Source organism: Calliphora vicina, unplaced genomic scaffold (assembly GCF_958450345.1).
Source record: "Calliphora vicina unplaced genomic scaffold, idCalVici1.1 scaffold_21, whole genome shotgun sequence".
Classification (NCBI taxonomy): Eukaryota; Metazoa; Arthropoda; class Insecta; order Diptera; family Calliphoridae; genus Calliphora; species Calliphora vicina.
In genome coordinates, this window is record NW_027052622.1 from 4,360 (window position 1) to 27,732 (window position 23,373).

Sequence of the window (23,373 nt, forward strand, 5' to 3'; positions counted from 1 at the left end):
ACAGGAGAAGGAAAAAACTAAATTTGAATGCAATTTTTAATAAGAAGAGACATCACTTTTTATTTCTCATTTTTTATTTTAACCCATTAGAAGTCATCGTACTCAACTGAGTACAGTTGTATTTTTACGTGTATCCAAGCAAAACTAAAGAAAAAACAATCGTTGTACCGTTATTTAGTTTCACAACAACAATAATAAGTGCTGCTGACAAAGAATGTGTATGTAGTTTCTGTTGCTTATGCACAAATATCAGCATAGACTAACATATACCCGAATCAGCTGTTTTTATCAACTAGCGGAGGCAAACAAAAAAAATTTACGAAAAATTAACAAAAGAAAATGTATAATAAACCACGGTAGATTTAAAAGAGGGACAAACATATACATTTATCTTTCTATATCTCGTCTCACACACTCATCGATTTTTTACTACATTTTATTTTTTCTCTCGCTCTAAGATCTGCCTTAATGGCGGAATTGAAAAAATGTTAAAAAAAATGTAAACAAAACCATACGGTTCGAAATTACTTGTTTGACAGCTGTCAATGGTCTCTTATCTGTAATAATCTGTGAATATCAGTCTCTTTTGTCACAGAATATACTTTGTGCTTTTGTGTCGCGAATACAGTGTGTGGTTTAGTAAGCTATTTTGTCAATATTTGAAATAATACAAAAATTTGTTTTGTAATCTTGCATTATTTTTATAAAAATAATAACAACGAAACATACAGGCTTCAAAGAATACTTAAAAATAAGAAAATAAAAAAAAATACAAAGGTATGAAGTTGGCTGTACTCGTTTGAGTACAATGACAGCATCCATTAGTAAAAATATTTTATTTTTTTGTATACGATTTAAGGGCCAGAAAAGTTTCAAAGGGCTTCAAGAGGCCGTTGATAGCATTCTAGCTGATAGTGAAGATGAAGATATTGATATGGTAATCATACCACCTAATCCAAGTGAACTAACTGACGAAGAGGAAGGTGTTGAGGATGATATGATTTCGTCAGCCCTACCTCAAGATATTCCTGGAACAATTGATGTTTTTGTAAACCGCAGAAATATCGACAACGATGTCAGTGACGATAGTGATGATGAACCATTAGAGTCAAAGCGTACTCGGCTAACTTTTGCAACCCAAAAAAACCCCATCTGGGACAAATGTCATCCACCACAGAGCCCAGCTTCTCAACAGAACACTGAAGTTTATGACAGAGTGAATCAAATTCGTGAGGAACTAAAAAATCGTATCCCTGTGCAAATATTTGAAACGTTATTTGATGAGAAAATCATAGACTTGATTATATCAAATTCAACAAATTACGCAAAACAGAATAACAGGCACGAATTTCATTTGAATGACTCTGATTTAAAAAAGTTTTTAGGAGTTTTGATATTATCGGGTTATAATAAATTACCACGAGAACCGATGTACTGGTCCTTGGATGAAGACATAGGAAAGGAGATAGTGGCCAAAGCACTTTCCAGACATCGATTTCGAGACATAAAGAGAAACATTCATTTGGTTGATGATAATCTAGCATCCACGACTACTGATAAAATGTTCAAGGTGAGACCACTGGCAGATTCACTAATGAAAATTTTATGCAGTGGGGAGTGTTTCACGAGAATATTGACGAATCAATGGTCAAATATTATGGCCATCATCCCGCTAAGCAATTCATCCGAGGAAAGCCAGTTGGATTCGGCTACAAAAACTGGGTTGCGGCTAGTTCTACAGGCTATTGCTATTCATTTGACTTATATTGCGGAAAATCGCAGATCGCATCTCCCGATCCATTGGGCTCACATGTTGTGAAAAACTTATTAGAAAAACTGAATTGTACCGCAGAAAACCATCGAATTTTTTTTGACAACTTTATTATTTCATTATTTTTCGACACAAAGTGGTTTAAAGCAATTCTGGCAATGCCAACATACTCTGGCATGGCAAATTACGCACCGTCACAGTTTTTCTATTTTTGCGGGATAGTGTCCAACACCATCTTGAGGTAAACCTTCAACTATTGCCCCATACTGCCGCGATTTGTGTTGTCCACCTTGGCAAAAATAATTACGCGCAATATTTTGCGAAATAAAAGTTGATCCACGGGACTCTCACGGCTCATTACATGTAGCCTCCAAGAGTTAGAAATTGTCATAGCAAGCATGTATGTAAATAAAACCCAATACCACTTCTTACCATGAACTGCAATGCTATACAAAGAAATGTATTGATCGAGCTCATCAACGACCCATACTTTTATTGTAGTTTTGGAACAAATTGGGTATAACCACGTCTGTCTTCTCAAGGTTTCTTGAGCCCCAACGCTTAACGGTTCCACTAAGAAGGACTTACCATATTATTTTGCTCTCGGCTTATGGATATCGTACTCTGAGAACATATTATGATAAAATTATTCATCATAAAAATGTTGTCACAAACAATACTTGTTTACTGTAACCATATATATGGTTGATACAATCATGTGAATCGTAAATTAACAATCTAATAGTTACCACAATCATATAAATAGTTACTGTGACTATAACATTGTTAAAAAACTTGTAAAAATTTTGAAATGGTTACAGTAAACATGTACAACCATATTTTTTTTCTGCGCGTAGGTGGTATGATAGCCATATCAATTTATTCATCTTCACTATCAGCTAAAATGCCTCTTGAAGCCCTTTGAAACTCTGCTAGCCCTTAAAACATATACCACTCATATTTTAAATCTAACAAAAAATAGAATATTTTTACTAATGGATGCTGTCATTGTACTCAAACGAGTACAGCCAACTTTATACCTTTCTATTTTTTTTATTTTCTTATTTTTAAGTATTCTTTGAAGCCTGTATGTTTCGTTGTTATTATTTTTATAAAAATAATGCAAGATTACCAACCAAATTTTAGTATTGTTTCAAATATTTACAAAATAGTTTACTAATAGGGGGGTCAGACGGCATGTATTGCTTGTGTATTGGGACATGTATTCGATACATATGGAATTCCATGTGTATGCAAAATTCACGTTATACATACGATTCATAATTTCCACGTTCAAACGTACATATGTAATTGCATGTGACATAACCTCTATTAGTTTATATGTTTGTTGTTTTTAACAATATATTTATTTAAAACATTTTAAAATCACAATACATATATTTAATGCAATGAAATTTATTTTGTTATGATTTTTCTTCACTATTTTTTGTTTTGTTTTTTTATTTTGCACTCACACAGTGTTGTATTTCAAAATACAACACTGTTATATTTGCAAAAAATGTCACGAGTAATACACATGTATTTTACATACACAAAGTTTCATATGGATCACACGGTATGTACATGTTTACATATGGAAAAATGTCCCAATACATGGCACAAAACACAAGCAATACATGCCGTCTGACCCCCCTTTAAGCCACACACTGTATTCGCGTCACAATACAAACTGATATTTCTGCATAAGCAACAGAAACAACATACAAATTATTTTTCTACAGCTCTTATTATTGTTGTTGTGAAACTAAATAACGGTACAACAATTGTTTTTTCTTTAGTTTTGCTCGAATACACGTAAAAATACAACTATACTCAGTTGATTACGGTGACTTCTAATGGGTTAATATAACCCCATTTTATTTAATATAACGCCTTTTTTATATTAAGCCATCGAATATGTAGTATATTTATTTATAAAAAAGACTTAAGATTGCAAGAGTTAATACAAACAATTACACCGCAATCGACGAGATTAGTCATATACAAATTTTGCGGAGGAAACTTTTAATTTGAAGTTAAATATATACATATGTACATCAGTTTTCATTCAATAAATACCGAAAATATTTTAGTTTGAAAATTACAAAATCTAGGAATATATTTTTAAATTAAATTAGTTGGAATCCATGGTAGAACTAACAAAGTAGAATTATTAGAAAATATGTTCTCAATTATAATTTCTCTAAAATGTCAGTTACATACAAACTGAAGAAAACTGAAAACTTCCGGAATAAGGAAACTTTAAAGGAAAAATCGATTCATTCTTAAAAACTTCTCGATTATTCGAAAGAATAACGAGTAAACAATTTTATTCGAATAATTTTATAAAATATTTTTAAAATCAGTATCAACTCAAAATACAACCAAATTTAAATTTAAATAAAACAATTTGATTATTTTTAACTTGAATAAAGGCTCAATTCAAAATAATAAATTTTTTTATGAAAATATACGATGTATTTCTATTTAAATTTTTGTATTAACTCAAAATAATACCTTTTTGTTGATACAAGGTAGTCACTAATTATCACCAAAATGGCCTCAAATGTGGTTTTCAAGATGAAAGAGTAATCGGAATACGTTGAAATTTTTTAGATAGATATTGATGTTGTTAGTTGATTTCTTGCAAAAAGTGAATTTTTCAAAATTTTGAGTTAATACAGTATTGTTGAACGATTGCGATATGATGTAAATAATATTAACTATTTGAAATTGGAGTTTTGAAACTGCCGTTAAAAAAAATATTTTTTTTGGTCATACCTGCGAATAGGTTAACGGTATCCTACGAAGACAAAAACTTATATAGAAGTAAATATGTATATATTTTAAGTAAAAAATAGCTCTTATTTTAATATTTCTCAAAATATGTTTATTTTGTTCCTACGTTTCTTGTTCTAGTGGCCTGAGACACGTTAATGGCCTGATTTTTTTAAATTAAATTGCAAATGTAATTATTTAATGGCAAAATTTTTACAAAAACTGAAAAAATTGTATTTTTTCCCCTTGTAAATGCACCATAAAACTAAATCGCAAGTCGGCACGGGTTGCAATCATGATAGAAAGACAAAATTTCATATTTAACTATAGTTTTATATATATAAAAAAAATAGAGGGTATGCGTTCCGAAATTCCAAAAAAAAAATTTTTTGTGGCACTCTAATGGACAAAGTGCTCCAGCAAGAGATCCGACAACGAAAAACATCTAAATCAAGGGCTACCAGCAGAAGAACTAATGTTCTTCCTTGGAAATATTTGTTGATGCTGTCGATGCACAATACAAATTTCTACTTGCTGCCTATAAAATTTATAGAGAAGATCGATCTACTCATGGCGGTGGGGTTATAATTGGTGATATTTGCATATGATGTTACCGAAAATCAAAACGAGTACTGCTGAAAGCATTTCAATACAACATGATTAATAGACGCCCAGTCTACAGCAGGCACTCTTTTAACAAACTCGTGTCTCAATTTTTCAAACCTTGAGACAAACACAAATGTTTATAGTACCAATATCTTGTGTTATTTCTGGACATGTTCAAAATATGTTCCCTTGTATTATCGTGCATACTGGTCAGCAATCAGATGCTGGATGGAAAATGAAATTAGGTGTCAGAACATTGACCAACCTGTTACTAATGCAGGTAATCAAGACTTTTATTTTAATAAATTAATGTCTAAAGTTAATGAAGCTTTTAAGAAAATACCTGTCGGTCGTAAACATTCTTGCCTACGAGAAATCTCTGATATTAGTAAAATGTTAATTAGTTAGAAAAATGCTGAATTAGTAGTTGTTTTTAAAATTTCTTATAACATTTCTATTTGTACAAGGTTTTTAGACTACTTTTTCTTAAAACTGTGATATTAATAGTTTCTTTATTTAATAATTTAGTTGTAAATTGTTGTAATACTTTTAACATTGTAACTGAATATTTTATAAAGGTTTCAATAAAGAGTACATCATGAAACTAAAGACTTAATGCAAATTATTTATCGTTTGATTGATATTCCTTTAAAAAAAATGTATGTATTTCGCCGAATAGAGGTATTAATTAGAGCCTATGATTTAAACTCAAACACTATAGGAAATTAAGTACATATATATTTATGTATATATTTAATTTCTTAAAAAAATATCAATATTATACCATAATTGTCCACCAATAGTGTCGATATTTCTTAAGAAATTTCCATCATACTATTGTCATCTTAAAATCCCAAAATTGTATATCTTTAATACAGAATATCCTTTTAATCTGCTCAATTTCCATCATTTTGAACTTTGCGAATATTGCACAACCACTTTATTATGCGTGCATTACGTTCCACAATCGATGGCGGTTCAGTGGGCCTATAGGTTTGGGCCGCCTGTGGCTGAGTCTCGGTACTATCGGGCAAACGCATAGAGTCTACTGTACTAACGTCCGAGAAAAATACGGTGCTATTACTGCCGTCACTGCTGCCATTACTGTGTTTTCTTTTTGAAAACGTATAGATTTCATGAAATTTGTCATCATTTAAACCTAAACGATCGAAGAATTTCTCCAAGTCCATGAGTGGTTCCGAGGATGTATGCAACAGTTCCTGAGAACGTCGAAGAGCATGATTGGCATATTGATCTCTAAACTCCTTAATTTGTTGCTGTTGTGATATTTGTTGTGATGGCGGTGGCGGTTTCTGTGGCGTTTGCTGTTGCGATTGAGAATGTTGATGTTGTGGCGGTGGATGATGCTGCTGCTGTTGGTATTCATCGGCTGAGAAACATTTGGGAAAGAAATAACGAGGATGCTCAGATCTTCTATAAGTATCCATAGGAGATGTATGAGAATGATCGTTGGTCGAGTGTGGCGGTGCTGAGGGTTGGGCCGGCAACGATATGCGGTTGTGCCTCTTAAAGCGTATACACTTTTGCCGCTTAAATTGAATTGGTGGTGGACTAATGTCCTCTATAGATGGTTGGGAGCCAGGCGATTGCATTATAGGTTCATCGGATGCTGCTTTGTGTTTCATATAACTCTGGCTAGCATGGGTTTGATGGGCCGAGGAACAATAATAGCGACTGTTATCACTTTGGTAGCGTGGTGATGGTGGTATATAGTCATCTTGAAAGGCTTCGGGTACTTCGGGAGTAGTGAAATTGAACAGATAATCGGGTGAATCGTAACTTTCGTGCATCGGTTTGCAAGAGTAGTCACAATATGAATTGTTGCTATGTTGTGTGGAAGAGCCGCTGTCTCGTCTGTACTCAACGCGTGTAGTGGCACTACAGCATTTCTTAGCCCTTTCCTCTCGATCAAATTCAACTCGATGTTGCCGATAGCATGGCTCACTACGGTGTGTATAGTGACCCGAAGATCCACCAGAATCACGATTTAACGAAGATTCCCCAGCGGATTTAATAGATCTGTTACCTCGGCTGCAGCAGCTCAAAATTTCGCTATGTGGTGAATGACGATTAATTTGTGTGTGTAAATCAGGCAGGGACTTGTGACTATTAATATTGTATGAAGCGGCAGTGTATTTTGATTTATCATTGGCCTCATGGGAGTGGGAATATGAACGCTGATAATTGTACCTGCACAAAAATAAATAATTACATAAATAAAAAATTATTCATAAATAAAATGAAATTTGTGTATTTAATTAAATAAAATTACATATATTTTTACACAATGCATAATTTTTACAATATGCAATCGATTTCTCAAACGGTTTATAGTTATCCGTTTGGCATTAAATGTTTCATCAGTTTTAGATAATAAAGAACAAAATTATATCCATCCAAGACAAATAATAGTTTTTAAAAACTCCAAAAATTCAAGTACTTTAACATTTTGTTGAAATTTGACTTGAATGCAAATGTAATTAAGCTTTAAACTTGAAAAATATTTGAAAAAGTTAAATATTTTTCAAACAAAAAACATATGGCTTGAATTTATGTTACCTTTTTACTGGGAAATGCTATTAAAATAAAGTGTAATACAACTGCAATTCAATTGTTTGACTATAATTCAAGGCTTGAATTACACTTGCTTTCAACTTGAGTTCCAGTAAAAATTCTTATTGGAATTCCTTCATCGTTGAATTAATTCATAACAGAATTCAATTGAATAATTAAATTTTTGTTAATTCAAACCTGTTACAAATTAAATTGAAATATATGTATGTTCAGACTTCAGTTGTTTGTTTGTTTTTGTTTAGCATTTAATCATTTACAAATTGAATTGAAAAAAATTGTCTAAAGACTTTTTGTAAAAAAAAAAATGCAATCATTCAATAAACTTTTAAACAAATTTTGTAATGGATTTGAATTACAGAAAACTGGAATGATTCAACAAGGAATTAATACTATAAGAATTAATTCTTAAAGGACAATGAATTAATTCCTGCTGAATGCTTTAATGGAATTGTAAGAGAATATATTCAATTTAATTGAATTATGAACTATGTACATATGTATGTATGTAATTTTTTCGAACTTTTGATATAACATATGTCCTGCTTAAAAATTAGTGCTGTTTACATAATACTGTTCCTAAAAACGTTTACCGTTTTCCGCAACAGCACGTTCTGCAAAAGTTATGATAAATATTTCTAAAATATTTGAAAAAACTAATCGAAATATTGAACGAAATTTGAAATCGTTTTAAATTACACGAAACACGTAAAGATTTATCCTCGAAATGTAAGCCAGTGGGCAGAAAGCTTGTCTTAAACTTCTTCTTGATGTTCTAAAAAAAGGTCATATTGTGATAATGTTCTAATTTGCCACGACTAGGCGACTCGGCTTAACCGACTCTTAGGTGTTCGGCCCAGGTGTCTGCAGGTTGATTATGATATTACAATATACATAGCATAGAGAGTAGTATTATTTTCGGAAATTTTTTGCTTGAAAGGAAATAACATTTTTAAACCATTGCGAAATATTAGAACATTATGACAACATGACATGATATGATACCAATTGAAAGTCACCTTAAAGCCCACATTGGCGATAAATTATTGTGTACAATATCAAAACGAAGATTTATGAAAATTTTCATACGTATGACATAGATTCCGGTACAAAATCATCATTATCAAATAAACCGAAATTTCAGCGGAAAAAAACTTTATTTTCCATTATAAGCTAAAAATAACGACCCTCTTCGATTGGAATGGTAATAAAACTTTAATGAACATGAACCTACGACTCTAGTTCAAGTAAATACTAAACTTCAATTTACTTTGAATCATTTTCGGTGAATAATTAGGGTAAAATGACTACTACATACTACATAAATATTGTAAACACCGATATACATACATATGTATTCTGAACGATGCAATGTTTGAAGAAATCCCTAATAGAAAAACCCATAAACAGAGAATATCTTACCTTGGTCTTGTGTCATTATGAGCTTCTGTCGAGTCCTCGGCGTATTCAGCCGGTGGACTTATGGGCCTATAATTTTCGGTCAATACCAGAGGCTCGTCGCCACTATCATACATACTATTGTAGTTTTGTTGAGAAAAGTATAAAGGCGGAGGAATGCGAAATGCCACATCCTCTTCAAATGAAACCGATTTTGTCTGCAAAAAAGAAAATACATTTTGTAACTTTGCATCTGTTTATATGGCTCTTAAATGAGCGCCTACCTCATTTAAAACAATAGGTTCGCCATATTGTTCCTTGCGATAACGGGCCAATTTATCGCGTTCTTGGGAACCGTCACTCGACAAAGACATTCGAAAATTACCATGATACATGGTTGTATTCGCTGAAGTTGTGTGACATTGTTGAGCGGCATGATTGCCGCGATGATGATGTTGATGTATGTGAGAGGAACGTCGATGTGCTGTGGTCGTACCATAACGTCTCTCAGCTTCGGCGGCAGTGTAAGTAGTTTCACCATACGAAGGATTGTATTTGCCTTCATCCAAGACAACGCTAGAACCATTACGACCTCTCTTGCCACTGCAAACCAAAGTGCTGGCACCAAAATTCGTACGTTCTATAATGTTTTCGGTCTTGACAAAAAAAGGTTTACTTTCGGCCAAAAGTTCTACAGCAGATTTACGCTTCGATTGATGGCGATCATTACGATACAGAGCCGAAGAAGTGGGATGACTATGGCCCCAGTAATTGCGACAAGCCTCCGCCGATGACGAAGATCTTTGCACAAAGGCCGAGGAATAGGGCTTCTGTAAAGTTGAATGTTGCGAAGAGTATCCCGAACTGACGGGCATACCATACGCCAAAGATGTCGAGTTAAACTGATGGTGGCTTACAACGTTATTGACATGATGATTCGCGTATGCAGTCGTATGCTGATTAGGCGTAGTCATTTGCTGTTGTGCCGAAGACCGGTGATATTTTGTCAGAGAGGGATACATGGTAGTGGAGTTGTGCAACTGCAACTGCTGCAAATACTGTTGACTTCCCAATGCCGTTGTAAACGAGCTGGATGTGGATAATGGGGCTATGGGTAGGTGGTGATATCCTTCGTATGATTTAAAAATAATATCGTGTTGTCTTGTCGTGTTGCTGGAGGCACAACTGTTTAAAACAGCAGCCATTGAATCTATTAAATTGATACACACAATACAATACAATTTGCATTAGAAAATTTTTACCGTTAAGTACAGGTGTTTAAATGGACAGATTCAAAATTCGGGTCAATGTAAACAAAAAAAAAATTGTTCAATAAAATAAAAACGAAGATAAAAAAAAACAGTAATAGGTGCGTTGTGTATAGTTTTCAAGGCGTTTAAAGCTTTTTTTACATATGGTTGGCAAAATCAAATTCCATGTATACAATGTAGATCATGCGTACTTTACCCAACAACTTTCTACATATACCAACATCAATTTTTTTCATTTCATCATATGCAGTCAATACACTGTATGGGAATTTTAATGATTTTTAATTAAAATTAAAAACTATTAAACAATATTATCCGTAACTAATGCAGAACACTTTAATATTTACAAATCAATATGGAATAGTTTAAGATTTGAAACTCTATCCCTTTTACGAAACAATTTCTGTCTGCGAATTATTTTTTTTTTCCTTCAAGAACAAATTACTCTCTTAATACCTTTTCTATTGTTTTAATGAAAATTATTGTGCTTTGTTTTCAAACAATTCCTTTTAATTTAATCAATTTATTTTTCTTAATTTTTTTATTTAAACATTTGTTAATAATGGAAATTTTTCTGTGCGTTTTTATAAAATTAGTGCAATTCTTAACTTATTTACTACTTATGCCAGATTATGGATGCTTTTTTTTGAAACCCTGTAACACACCAATAACTCAAACAACCCTTATTATTAACATTAGGCAGCTGTTAGCAAAAATAAAGCTCTGTAGCTGAAACCGAAAACTTTTAAACATAATTTCGGCAATCCGCTTTCAATATGAATAGGGAAAGTGAAGTTAGTATTTAATGAAAGCGGTAATATCGGTCTCACTTAAATAATTAAAATGAGGAAATGTGGTATTATCTATATTATTTTTTAATTCTGAAAATTTCAATAAACTGAAGTACGGAAAACAGCAATGGGTATTTTTAGAACTTTGTATTATTTATAGAATAATGGTAACGGTAAATGCAGTTATTTCGGTAAACGGTAATTGAACTGAAATGTTATTTAAGGGGATATGGTAGCTTAGGGGTAACCAAACATTCTGTATGGTGATAGTAGAGTAGAGCCAAACCAAACAGTCGCCAAAAAAACAATATAATTATGATTCTATCCTTTGGCGGTGAACCAACTATATGATCATAAACAGTACTAAAATTCCTGGAATTTCAAGAAATTGAGAGAAAAACAAAATATAGTCATATTTAGTTCCACAAATGCTTTATTTTGACGTCGGCATTATTCAAACACAAGAACAAAATATTTAAAATTGTTGTGAACACAAATGTATTACTTTGAAAACACACGAGATAAATTCAAAATAATGCGGTTTCTGAACGCCATATTAGAGACGCCTTATAAATATTTCATTTGGAAAAAACTGCAAACATGGTTGCCCTGCCACTTCCTGTGTAGAATTCTTATTTACTGCATATATTTCTGTTCAGTCTGGCAAATACAGCACAAAGCCAAATACAACTCTGTCCAACGAACATTTCGCTATACAACTCTGTTGCTTTGACACTCTGTCATGTGAACAATACAACTCTGTGTTGTTTATTTTTTGTAGCACAACAAAACAACTTGCCAATTTGTAAACATAAAAAGAAAAAACGTGTGATTAAAGAAGAGAAATTCCGGTTGTCGTAAATTACTTTTGTTGTCTGTGTAAAAGCAAATAAAACAAATTGAATGGCATTTTCAAATGTTAATAATTAAAAGCTATGTCTAAACGTAATATTGCCTATATAAAACCGCAAGATCCTAAGTTTTTGCAACAGTTAAAACAACAAATTGGCTATAACGAGGGACCATCCGTTGAAACAAAGGTGATTTTTTGATACAAGCAACTTATGTTGATGTACTTTATTAAGGATAATTACATTAATTGAATACATAGAGACAAAAACTTGAAGATTTTGAAAGTTATTCCGACAACGAAGACTGGCCAGAGCGGGAAGACGAAAAACCACAAATAGTTGTAATTAAATCTGGTGATCTTACAGCTGATGAAGTAGCTGCTGAAGAAAGCCGCTTAGCCAAAGGTGAGAGCAAATATAAATATGTAGTCCTTAACATTTGTTATTTATCCAAAATTATCAAATATTGGAATACATACATAGTGTTACATATTCAACTTGTCTATAGTTGTTATCTATCATCTACTTTGCTGTTGTATATACATGTCCGTCTGTCTGTTGCGTCCGTCCATGGCTTGCTTTCTTGTTTTTATTGCTTCTTCGTTTTTGTTGTTGTTGGTTTTTTTATTCTGTCAGTTAGCTGTCATTTTGGGTTTAGTTGAGTCAGAGTCGAGCGTTGTGTCTGTCGTTAGTTATTTTTTTTGCTTTGTGTCGTTTCCACGCTCCTCTTTACTACATTTTTCCAACAAATTTTCGCAAACAAAATAAAAAAAAGTACATTGTGATCAAAAAAATTAAAATTGAAGAACAAGAATAAACTTTTTCACATTACAATTTTTGTTTATTGAAAGAAAATTATATTCCAACAAAAATAACGGTGTTTTCTAACAAAAAAATAATTAAAAGTCTATAAAAAGGTAAAAAAAACAAGCGTATAATCATTAAAACCATACATTTTTTGATTATAATAAAAACTATAAGGCAAATTATAAAACCTAAATAAAAGTATAGTTTTGCATAGATTCTTAATAATTTGTTAAGTTCTGTGGTGGTTTTTCAAGTCCTGAAAAAATCTAACCTCAAAAAATTATTGAATGAAAAAACCCAAACACTTTCTGAACAAATGTTTTTTATTTAAAGATTTTAGGAAACATGGAAACTGCAGGTGATATTTATTGATTTGCATATAAAATGTATAGTTCCGTTTAAAGATTTAATTAGTTTTTAAGAGTTTTACAATTTTTGCCAGCGGAGCACCCTCAATTAGTGTAAATTCTATGAGTTTTATGTAGACTCACACACACACATATATAAATGTGAAGAAAAAAATATACTGGGGCTCCGCTAAAGCAAACATGATAAAAATGAAACACAAAGTAAAATGGTGCAACAACAACAGCTGCCGTCAAACGATGCTAAAACAGCCCGCGCAATAAACCCAACAATAGGTTAGAGAGGCACGGGCAACAAAGCAAATGATGAATACGACAGACAGACATGCGGACGGACGAATAAGCAAACATTCAGTCAATGTAAAAAATAGACAGACATACTGATGGACGGACATTTTAACGTGCAGGCAAGGAAAGTAAAGTTGAAAAAAAGTACGACAAGAATAAAAGCAGCAACTATATGTTTTGAAAATGTTACTAAATGTAGCAGAATAATAGTTGCTATTGTTGATTATGTTGTTGCTGTGATATGGTAGCTTGGGAAGTGTTGCTGCTCGTTGCTACACTATTCCATATAGACTCCACGCTCCACCAACTGGCAAACCGATGGACGAACATAGATACATGTCTGCCTGTATGATATTTTTAATATAATAAATGTTAAAAAAGGAAATACAACAAACAAAATACCCTCCCCACTATGGTGGTGTAGGGTATAAAAAGAAGAAACATATCAAACACAAAAACGAATACTAAAACCAAAGAAGAATTCACGGTAAATTATCGCCTTAAAATAGAATTAACAAAAATGGTTTCATCCAATAACTGCGTGTTCTTTTTCCTCTTCTGCTAACTCTTCTTGTACTTCCTCAACTTCTGCCTCCTATACCTCATGTTGGCCCATATATAATCAATCTTTATATTGGGCAAAAGGGGCAGCGTAAAGTAAATTTCAAATATGGTGGAAATTAGATATGGGAGGATATCATCCATCCTATACCACTTTCTACCCAGCAATTTAGGAGAGGGATGTACAGCATTTTTAAGTTAAAACAACCTACACTTTCATCATTATCAATATCGTTAAAAACATTGTCATTGTTGTTTTTGAGGTACTATTAATGGGGTGATGTTTAGGAGGAGTTTCGGTTTATTGGAATGGTGCACTTGTGGGATATCTCTTTTATAATAGGATTGTTAGATTTCATTGAAGGTTTTTGTATCTATGTATGTATCTATCGCAGTTTAATCGCCTATATCGTAATCAAAGAAAGAGTTTAAATACTACAATTAATATTTAGTTTAATATTAGCTGATTCGAATAATGTACATGTACATTATTTGGTAACCGTAATCAATACGAACAATTTTAAAACAAAAACCTGCAGAGTAAATGGCTATCCAACTATTTCATATATGGGAAATCTACGTCCTATATTTCACAAGTTATATACTACATATGTATGTATACATGCATATTGAAATGTACAGTAACGAACATAAAAAATACATCGCTATGTTACCTGCTACCACTTTTGCTTATAACGATATCAGATTCAGATTCCCGCTATGTTTATATTCTTTGAGGTCATAGTTAACTAATGTATGATAATTATAACTCTAAAAAAATTAACTTGATTTGTTAAAATTAAAAATACAAAAAAAAATAAAAATTGCTAAAAACTGTAATATTGTTGTAATTCACACATTTATTGTTTATACGCATATATTTAAGGATATGGAATCTACAAAGGATAACAGTGTTATAAATGAAGCATTAACTTCATTTTGCGAATTATTCCAAAAAAAAATAAAATTTTAAGAATTTTTATAAATAAATTTTATTTTAAAAATATATAAATACTATGTTCGAATTTATCTATTTTTTACCATTTTAAAATCTTGCGGATGTTCTCTAAGAGAAGGAAATCAAATAATTGCGGTGGTGTGGTTAAAACTAACATCCATTCAAAAGCTGAACATAAAATATCCCAGAATATCCTAAGCCATGCTACATCCATGCAACTTTTCGTACCCCGTGATCCTCCACTCTTCTAGCCAAGAAACAAAAAAGTTTGTAGTTATTTCGGTAATAGTAGGTTAGTTACAATAGTAGTTGAGCTGAAAGGGGTAACGGTTCTAATTCCTTCAATTTGTATATATTAATAGTAAACTATGGTAACTTAACAATATACATACACATCTGCTCAAAATAATAGATACACCAAAATTTATTTTTTAAAAACGAAAAAAAATAATGGTATATTGTAAAATTATAAAAAAAATTCAGTCGATTTTTATTTATAGTTAAAAGGAGTGTAAAAAACAAAAACAAAATATTTCATAATTAATAATAAATATTATAAAGTAAATTAAATTTCTTAAATTTCGAAAAATTTGGTGCTCATAATAATAGATACATTTTTAAAAATTCTTATTAAACAAAAGCTAATAAATTTTATCTTAAAAAAATTAGTTTATTATTAAAGTAAAGCTAGTATCCAGTATATCCACCTTTGTTTTGTAAAACTTTCTCCACTCTTCTGGGCATACTGGATATCAAGTTCTGACACTTCTCCAATGGAATCTCGTACCATATTTTTTGCGTTTTCTCCCATAAATCGTCTTTATTTTTGAAAACTTCCTTCGAAAGCCTTATCTTTAATTCACTCCACAAGTTTTCTATTGGGTTTAAATCAGGGGATTGGCTGGGCCAGCTTAAAACAGGTACGTTATTCTCCAAGAACCAGTTTTTAACTAATCTTGAACTATGTTTTGGGTCGTTGTCCTGCTGGAATGTCCATATTAATGGCATATTTTCCGATGCATATGGAAGCATTACGTTTTCCAATATGTCTCTATACCCACTAGCATTCATGGTATCTTCTATTCGGAATATCGGACCAACACCATTCCATGAAAAGCAACCCCAAACCATTATGTTTCCCCGCCATGTTTTACCGTCTTTTTTGTAAATTTAACGTGGAATTCTTTTCCTTTTGGTCGGCGTACATTTCTTTGGCAGTCGTTTCCAAACAAATTTATTTTTGTTTCGTCGCTCCATAAAATATTTCTCCATTTTTTTTCGCCTTCACACCCGGACCATTGTAAGTGCTCTTTAGCAAATTCTAATCTTGTCTTGATATTTTTTTGGCGCATTAGTGGCACTTTTCTGGCAATTCTTCCCGGCAATTTAGCTTGTAAAAGACGACGACGAACTGTTTGTGGACTGATTTCGTTACATAGCTCCGCAGAAATAGCTTTCGATGATATGAAAGGGTCTTTTTTAACCATAAGGACGATCCGCCTATCTGTTTCTGGACTGGTTTTCTTTGGTCTACCGCGAGTTTCTCTTTTTTGTTTTTTAGATAAAGCATTTTGGACAAAATGTAAAGATCTTCCTATGCTCTTTGCTATTTCCCGTAATGATTTTCCTTGATTTTTCATCGTTTGAACAATTTTTTTCTCATCTTCGGTACAATGATGATTTCGTCCCATTTTCTTCAAAAGAGTCCTATTTTTTATAAAATTGTTGCTAAAATTTAAATTATACTTACTGTTTCACGTAAATAGGAACAAAAAATTGCACAAAAAAAAAATTGTATATAAACAAATTACAAATTACTGATGTGTATCTATTTTTATGAGCAAATAATTTTTTGTAATTCAAATAAATTCGTTTTTAAAAATCAACATGAAAGCAAATAGTTGCCAGATTTTTGACTGACATGACATTGCCAGATAGAAATTTTAATAATATGATGTATTCTTAACGCTTGCGAGGAAATTTTCAATGTTACCGCCATTTAAATTTTTTCCAATTAGGTGTATCTATTATTTTGAGCAGATGTGTATGTATATAGTTTAAAGCCATTTTTAATAATTATTTTTTTAATAAATTTAAAAATTAATTTAATTTTTTTTTTGTTCACCACTGTTTTTACTAAAAAAAAATAATTATTATTACGCACAAAATTGACATTTTGACAGAAGTTCTTTGGAACTTGGTAGTTTTGATTTCTGTATACATATTTAGTTTAAACAAATCTTACTACTGTATAGTTGCATAGTTTCGAACATCTATAAATAAGTTACCTGCAACCCTGTACCGCTACACATCCATATATGATTCCTATTTACATATGTGTTTTTTATCATGTTCAAAATCATGGTACAAAATATAAATCTTCTAATATTTTGTATAATTTTAATTTGCATTGAGACCCGTTACCTTATCAATAATTTAAACATAGTGAAGGCCTACATATGTTTTCACAGGTTTAGTGGAAACTATATTACACTGTAAAATTAATTTTAATAAATTTATTTTTTAAGTATATTTAAAACAAATTTAACTGTGATTTACAAACTATCTTCTCTTCTTGATTTAGTTTAGATCTAACTTATCAAATTTGTATCGTTTATTTAGGATTAATCGCTTATAAAATACATATACATATTTTTTATGAAAAAAATTGTATATTCACCTGTGCTTAGTCATTTTAATCATGGTTAGAAGTTAGATTAGTTAACAAATCATAGACTTTAATTTTTATAACTGCACATGCATATTACATTAATAAAATTTTACTTTTCAATCATCCAAATAGAAGCTGCTGAAACACCTGCAGATTTAAATCAACCAATCGCTTTTCGCAAACGTCATAAACCTGCAGACGATTTAGCCTTAGAGACTGTTTTATCCCCGACAAAAGACACAAAGGCTGACAAGAAGAAAAAGTATAAACATAGCAAATCAAGTAAAAAATCATCCAGCAAAACTACAGTAAAACTGTCCTTTAACGCCGAGGAAGAGGAAGAAGATCAATAAAATTAAAATATTTTTCGTTTGCATATGTATTTTTAAAATACATATACAATATAGATGCTGAAAAACACAGGTAAGCCAATGTTAAAATAAATTTAGTTTTGTTTAGTATATACATATACATACACTATCTCAAAATGCAAAAAATATTTTAAACCTATGATAGAAATTTCCATTTTGTACCTGGTTATATTTTTTCTACTATTTATCTTTGAATGTAGTAAAAATATTTAACAGAATTTATTTCCAATAATCACGAGAAATGATTTGATAATATAAAACCGCAATGATAAATTATGTATAGTCCTTGCAGTATAACAAACTAAAAATTATTCTGAACATTTACATAAATTGGATTGTATCTAAAGTATACAATAATTGCCGAACTATTAAGAAAACTCACGTTGGCGTAGTTAGATTTTTTTATTTATTGTTTTGTTTTTATTTAAGTTATAAGTATTAAGTAATTAACTTTTCAGAAAAATCATAGATTATGGAATTTTAAAGTAGAAACTAGTCTATATAAATAAAAATCAAATGTCGTTCGTTGGTAATTGCATCAGTAGTGAACGGCCAGACCGATTTCGACAAATTTTTTTTTTAAATGTTGGTCATAGCCCAACTAAGGTTTTTACGGAATGAAAAATTGACCACGCCTACTTTTAGGCCCACTTTTTTCGATTTATCTATAATCGGAAAACGGCTACACCGATTTGGCTAATTTTTTGTTTAAATGATTATAGTAATCCAATTTAAGTTTTTACTGAAAGAATAATTGACCACGCCAATTTTTTTTTTTTTTTCGATATACAGTTGCGAACAAGATAATAGCAGTACCACGAAATTTTGAAATAGTTTAACTTTGTTCACAGTGTACTGTGTTTGACATACAGAAGAGGATGGACGTCGAATATATTGACTACAGCCTGAGCTTCCAAATAAAATCAGTTTAGACCCGCCAGTTCACAAAATATTGCGATATTTGCTTGCAAACCAGTCGGCATTCAGCGTACTCCAAACGAGTACCACTATGTATTTTTGTTAATAGTGGCTTTTTCCTTGGACTTCGTTCTGTGAAGTTTGCATCTAGAAATCATCTCCTTACTGTCATACCAATAACTTCTAAATTTCATTCGGTTTTTATTTGCTTGACAGATTAAATGGATTGCATTTGATGATTCTGACGATATTTCGATCGTCCTGAGGTGTAGTTTTCCGTTTGCAGTCCCTTTTTTTATTTTTTTCTTTCTATTCAATAGCGTTTGATATAAAATTGAATATGTGGAAAAGATTTTCCTTATTTTTTTAACTTCAAAATTAATTTTCCATAAGCAATAGTGCAATGTATTGCGCGACCCACTAAAACAGGAATTATATAAAAAAGAACTGTTTTTAATCTTAAATATACAATAAATTCAGCATATTTAACTAAATTGTACTTTAATCTTAAAAAATATTTGACTTCTTTAAAAAGAAATTCAAAAAAATGAATTCAATAATCCGGCACTGCTATTTCAATTTTAATAAAAAAATACATATTGTCATATATAAGAGCCTTTATTTCCAAAGTTATCATTATTTTTACAAAAAGATTACATCACAAAAAATTTACAGGATTGACCGATTATGGGTATAAACAAAATTTTAAGTTTAACATTTTTAAAGACGTTGTACGCCGTTTCAAAAAAATTTCCTAGTGGTACTGCTATTTTCTTGTTCGTAACTGTATCTAAAATTGCAGGACGCCTGGACCGATTTAACTAATTTTTTTAAATGTTCGCCATACATAGTCCGCAAATGTTTTTACATAAATAAAAATTGGTCACGTCCACTAATACGCCCACTTATTAAATACATCTGCAAAATACATCGGTCTGTGATCAATCATATTTCTGACCAAAATTCGATTTTTTTATAAAAAAAACTCAAAATATCTAAATTCGCTAATAACTTCGCCAATAAGCGTTTAATCAAGAAAGGGAGCTTGATCTCTGATCACTCATATTTCTTAACAAAAATCGATTTTTTATATAAAAACTCAAAATATCCAAACTCTCTAATAACTTGGCCAGTAAGCGTTTAATCAAGAAAAGGAGCTCGATCTGTGATCACTCATATTTCTAGCCAAAAATCGATTTTTTATATAAAAACTCAAAATATCCAAGTTCTCGAATAACTTGGCCAATAAGCGTTTAATCAAGAAAAGGAGCTCGATCTGTGATCACTCATATTTCTTAACAAAAATCGAGTTTTTATATAAAAACTCAAAATATCCAAATTCTCTAATAACTTGGCCAGTAAGCGTTTAATCAAGAAAAGGAGCTCGATCTGTGATCACTCATATTTCTAGCCAAAAATCGATTTTTTATATAAAAACTCAAAATATCCAAGTTCTCGAATAACTTCGCCAATAAGTGTTTAATCAAGAAATGGAGCTCGATCTGTGATCACTCATATTTCTTAACAAAAATCGATTTTTTATATAAAAACCCAAAATATCTAAATTCGCTAATAACTTCGCCAATAAGAAAAGCAAATCGATCTGTAATCACCAGGGAAACCAAAATATGCAAATGCATGTTTTTTCTGGTGAGTCTAATGAGCACATGGATAAGATATTTACACGTTTCAGAACTATTTAAGAATTTTGGCATCGATTTGTTAGTGCATATTTTTGCATATTTTACCCTTAAATACATATTTTTGCATATATTTGTTTTAAGAGCATATTTATGTCATATTTTGCGTTTTTAGAGCATATTTTACTGTTTAATAGCATATTTTGAGTTTATCAAAAACAAATTTTGTCTTACTATTGTGTTATGCTAGGTATACACGTTACGATAAGTCGTACGATAAATCGTATAAGTATGAAATTAGTAACGTGTATCATGTTGTCGTACTAACGAAGTATGAAAATCAAAAATTTTTGATTTTTGTGATATTTTTATTACTTGTCATTTTTTTCAAAGGAAATAGTACGATTTGTAGTAACGTCTATCACAAAATCGTACTTCAACTCATACTACGATTAGTACGAAAAATAGTATCGTGTATACCCAGCATTACAGGTTTTTACTTCCTTTGTTTAAAATTCAAAATTGAAAAATAGATGGCTTTTCACCAAAAAAAAATTTAAAAAACAGAAATTTTTTTTTTTTAAATTTAAAATAACAATTCGAAAAATTTTTTTATCCAAAAAATGAAAAAATTGAAAAATAATGTTCAACTAAAAAAGGGTATATAAGATTCGGCACAGCCGAATATAGCTCTCTTGTTTTAATATAAAATAAGCACTATTTTAATAATAGCTCCATCTAAATATCAAATTTTAGTTCTAATTCAAACTTAACCGTTCTAAGTGTTAAAGAAATATTGTTTTTTAAATTTGCTCCTGTAATATCAGTTGATGTCGAAAGAACATTTTCTATGTATAAAAATGTTTTCAGATCCAATAGACAACGATTTTTATTTGAAAATTTAAGTAAATTTTTTTTGGTTAAAAATTATGTAAAAGTTTGTTTTTTTAAGAGCATATTTTTTAAATTTTAAGAGCATATTTTAAAGTTTTTACTGCATATTTAAAGCGCCTAAAACGCTTTTTTTAGAGCATATTTCCGGTTTTCCTGGTAATCACTCATATTTCTGACAAAAAATCGATTTTTTATATAAAAACTCAAAATATCTAAATTCGCTAATAACTTGGCTAATAAGCGTTTAATCAAGAAAAAGTGCTCGATCTGTGATCACTCATATTTCTAGCCAAAAATCGATTACTTATATAAAAACTCATAATATGTATGTACATTGATTTACATGTATTCTGTTGTTTGTTTTGTTTAACTATTTTTACTAGGGTATTCAATTAATCTGGTTTCTGGTTTAATCGGTTAATCGAGCAAATAATTAATCGGTTAATTTTAAATTATTCGATTAACCGAATAATTTCTATTTAAATTTTAAAGTGAATTTTCTATAATTATTTAAGTATTTTATTAATAAAATGAACAGAAACATAAAAAATAAACGAAACATAACAATTCAAGCAAAAAGTAAATTATTTTCTTTAGTTTTAATAAAACTCGACTTGGAAAAAAAAACTCTCTCGCTGATTGTAGATGTTGGAAAAATCGAAAGTAAGGCATGATAAAGAATATCCAATATCTGAGTTATTTTTTCTAAACTTTTTTTTAGATTTTAAATACTTTTAATAATTTCGATAAGTTCTGATAAAAACTCATTTCAGTAGTGTTTCCAGTTTCGTTTATTACATGTTCTCATTTGACAAATACATGTCAATGGCTTAATATAGAAAGGTCGTACCTCGTTTTTTTCTAAATCGGGTTTTTTACATATTCTGGTAGACAAAACTTAAGTATACTCCCTTAAAAAATTCAGTTTTCTATGTTGAAGAATAACAGATTTACAGTAGTTTAAAAAAACCCTATCTCATTTCAAAAATAGTTTGAAAGAAAAACCCCTAACTTAAACATAAGGTGAATTGCAGAATGTATAAGCTGAAGATTTCGACTTTGAAAGTTCAGCCGCCAATGTTTGAAGATACTTTATTAGACATTTATATAAAAAAAATATTGTTTATATCACATTTATGTCTATAACTCCCGAAAGAAATGACTGTCTTGAAATTTTTCAGGAACACAGAGCATAATATTTATTGTTTAAAGTTTTTCAAAGACTGTGAACATTTAACTCCTAAATTTGAGCATTGTGCTATGGAAGGAAGATACATTTTTATGAATTCAAAATTACATTTGACATAGTAAGAATGAGTTAAATTGTATATGCACCCTTTTGCATATAATTTGGCACTTTAAATACGTAATATCTGTAGTAAATTTCTGACAAATCCTAAAGTATCAGTTTCGAAATTGACTCTTCCATATTTCACAATGTGTTAAAATGAACGGAAATTTTTAACGTCCATTTGGCTTCTTATAATTCTGTATGTTTCGTATTAATCCATTAAACAATTCCCATAATTCTGACCAGAAATCATAATAAGGATTTATTTAAAAAAATAATTAATTAATTATCAAAAAAATAGTTTTTAAATTTATCGAAGATTTATATAACAAAATTTTGTTTTTTTAAATCGAGATTTTTTGGCTAAATATGATATGAGCGGAAACACGAGTTAGGTCATTTCTGTTATTGAGGTAAGGATATAATATTTATTCAATATGAGTGAAAATTTTGTTTAATAAAGTCTTCTGAATATGGGGGATATTTCGGAATTAAGACTCATTTCGGAAAAAATATACATATATTTTATATACAAGGTGGCGCAAAAGTAA

General features: G+C 30.7%; 3 protein-coding genes across 3 annotated transcripts in view; 2 read left to right on the forward strand and 1 right to left on the reverse strand.

The window, feature by feature from the left end:
* Positions 1 to 859: 859 nt before the first annotated feature.
* LOC135963080 (piggyBac transposable element-derived protein 2-like) lies at positions 860 to 3,612 on the forward strand (the record flags this gene model as incomplete). Its single annotated transcript, XM_065514854.1, has 2 exons — positions 860 to 1,570; positions 3,571 to 3,612. Coding segments are annotated over 2 exons (753 nt in total), but the record flags the coding sequence as incomplete, so codon positions are not given.
* A 2,433-nt stretch (positions 3,613 to 6,045) lies between these two features.
* Positions 6,046 to 10,354, reverse strand: LOC135963092 (uncharacterized). Its single transcript, XM_065514865.1, has 3 exons — positions 9,430 to 10,354; positions 9,170 to 9,363; positions 6,046 to 7,366 (listed from the first exon to the last, which is right to left on the reverse strand). The coding sequence occupies exons 1-3, from the start codon at positions 10,348 to 10,350 to the stop codon at positions 6,052 to 6,054; spliced, it is 2,430 nt and encodes an 809-aa protein (XP_065370937.1). The 5' UTR covers positions 10,351 to 10,354; the 3' UTR covers positions 6,046 to 6,051.
* A 7,636-nt stretch (positions 10,355 to 17,990) lies between these two features.
* The window catches only part of MEP-1, a 42,931-nt gene continuing 37,548 nt past the window's right edge, over positions 17,991 to 23,373 (forward strand). The window contains exon 1 of the mRNA XM_065514867.1: positions 17,991 to 18,131. The gene's annotated coding sequence lies outside the window, so the exon portion shown is untranslated. The remainder of the gene's footprint in view (positions 18,132 to 23,373) is intronic.

Excerpts from the sequence above, each read along its gene's own strand:
- LOC135963092 (XM_065514865.1), bottom strand. The coding sequence starts at position 10,350 with ATGGCTGCTGTTTTAAACAGTTGTGCCTCCAGCAACACGACAAGACAA. Across the intron at positions 9,364-9,429 it reads AACCTATTGTTTTAAATGAG|ACAAAATCGGTTTCATTTGA; the intron begins GTAGGCGCTCAT and ends TCTTTTTTGCAG. Across the intron at positions 7,367-9,169 it reads CATAATGACACAAGACCAAG|GTACAATTATCAGCGTTCAT; the intron begins GTAAGATATTCT and ends ATTTTTGTGCAG.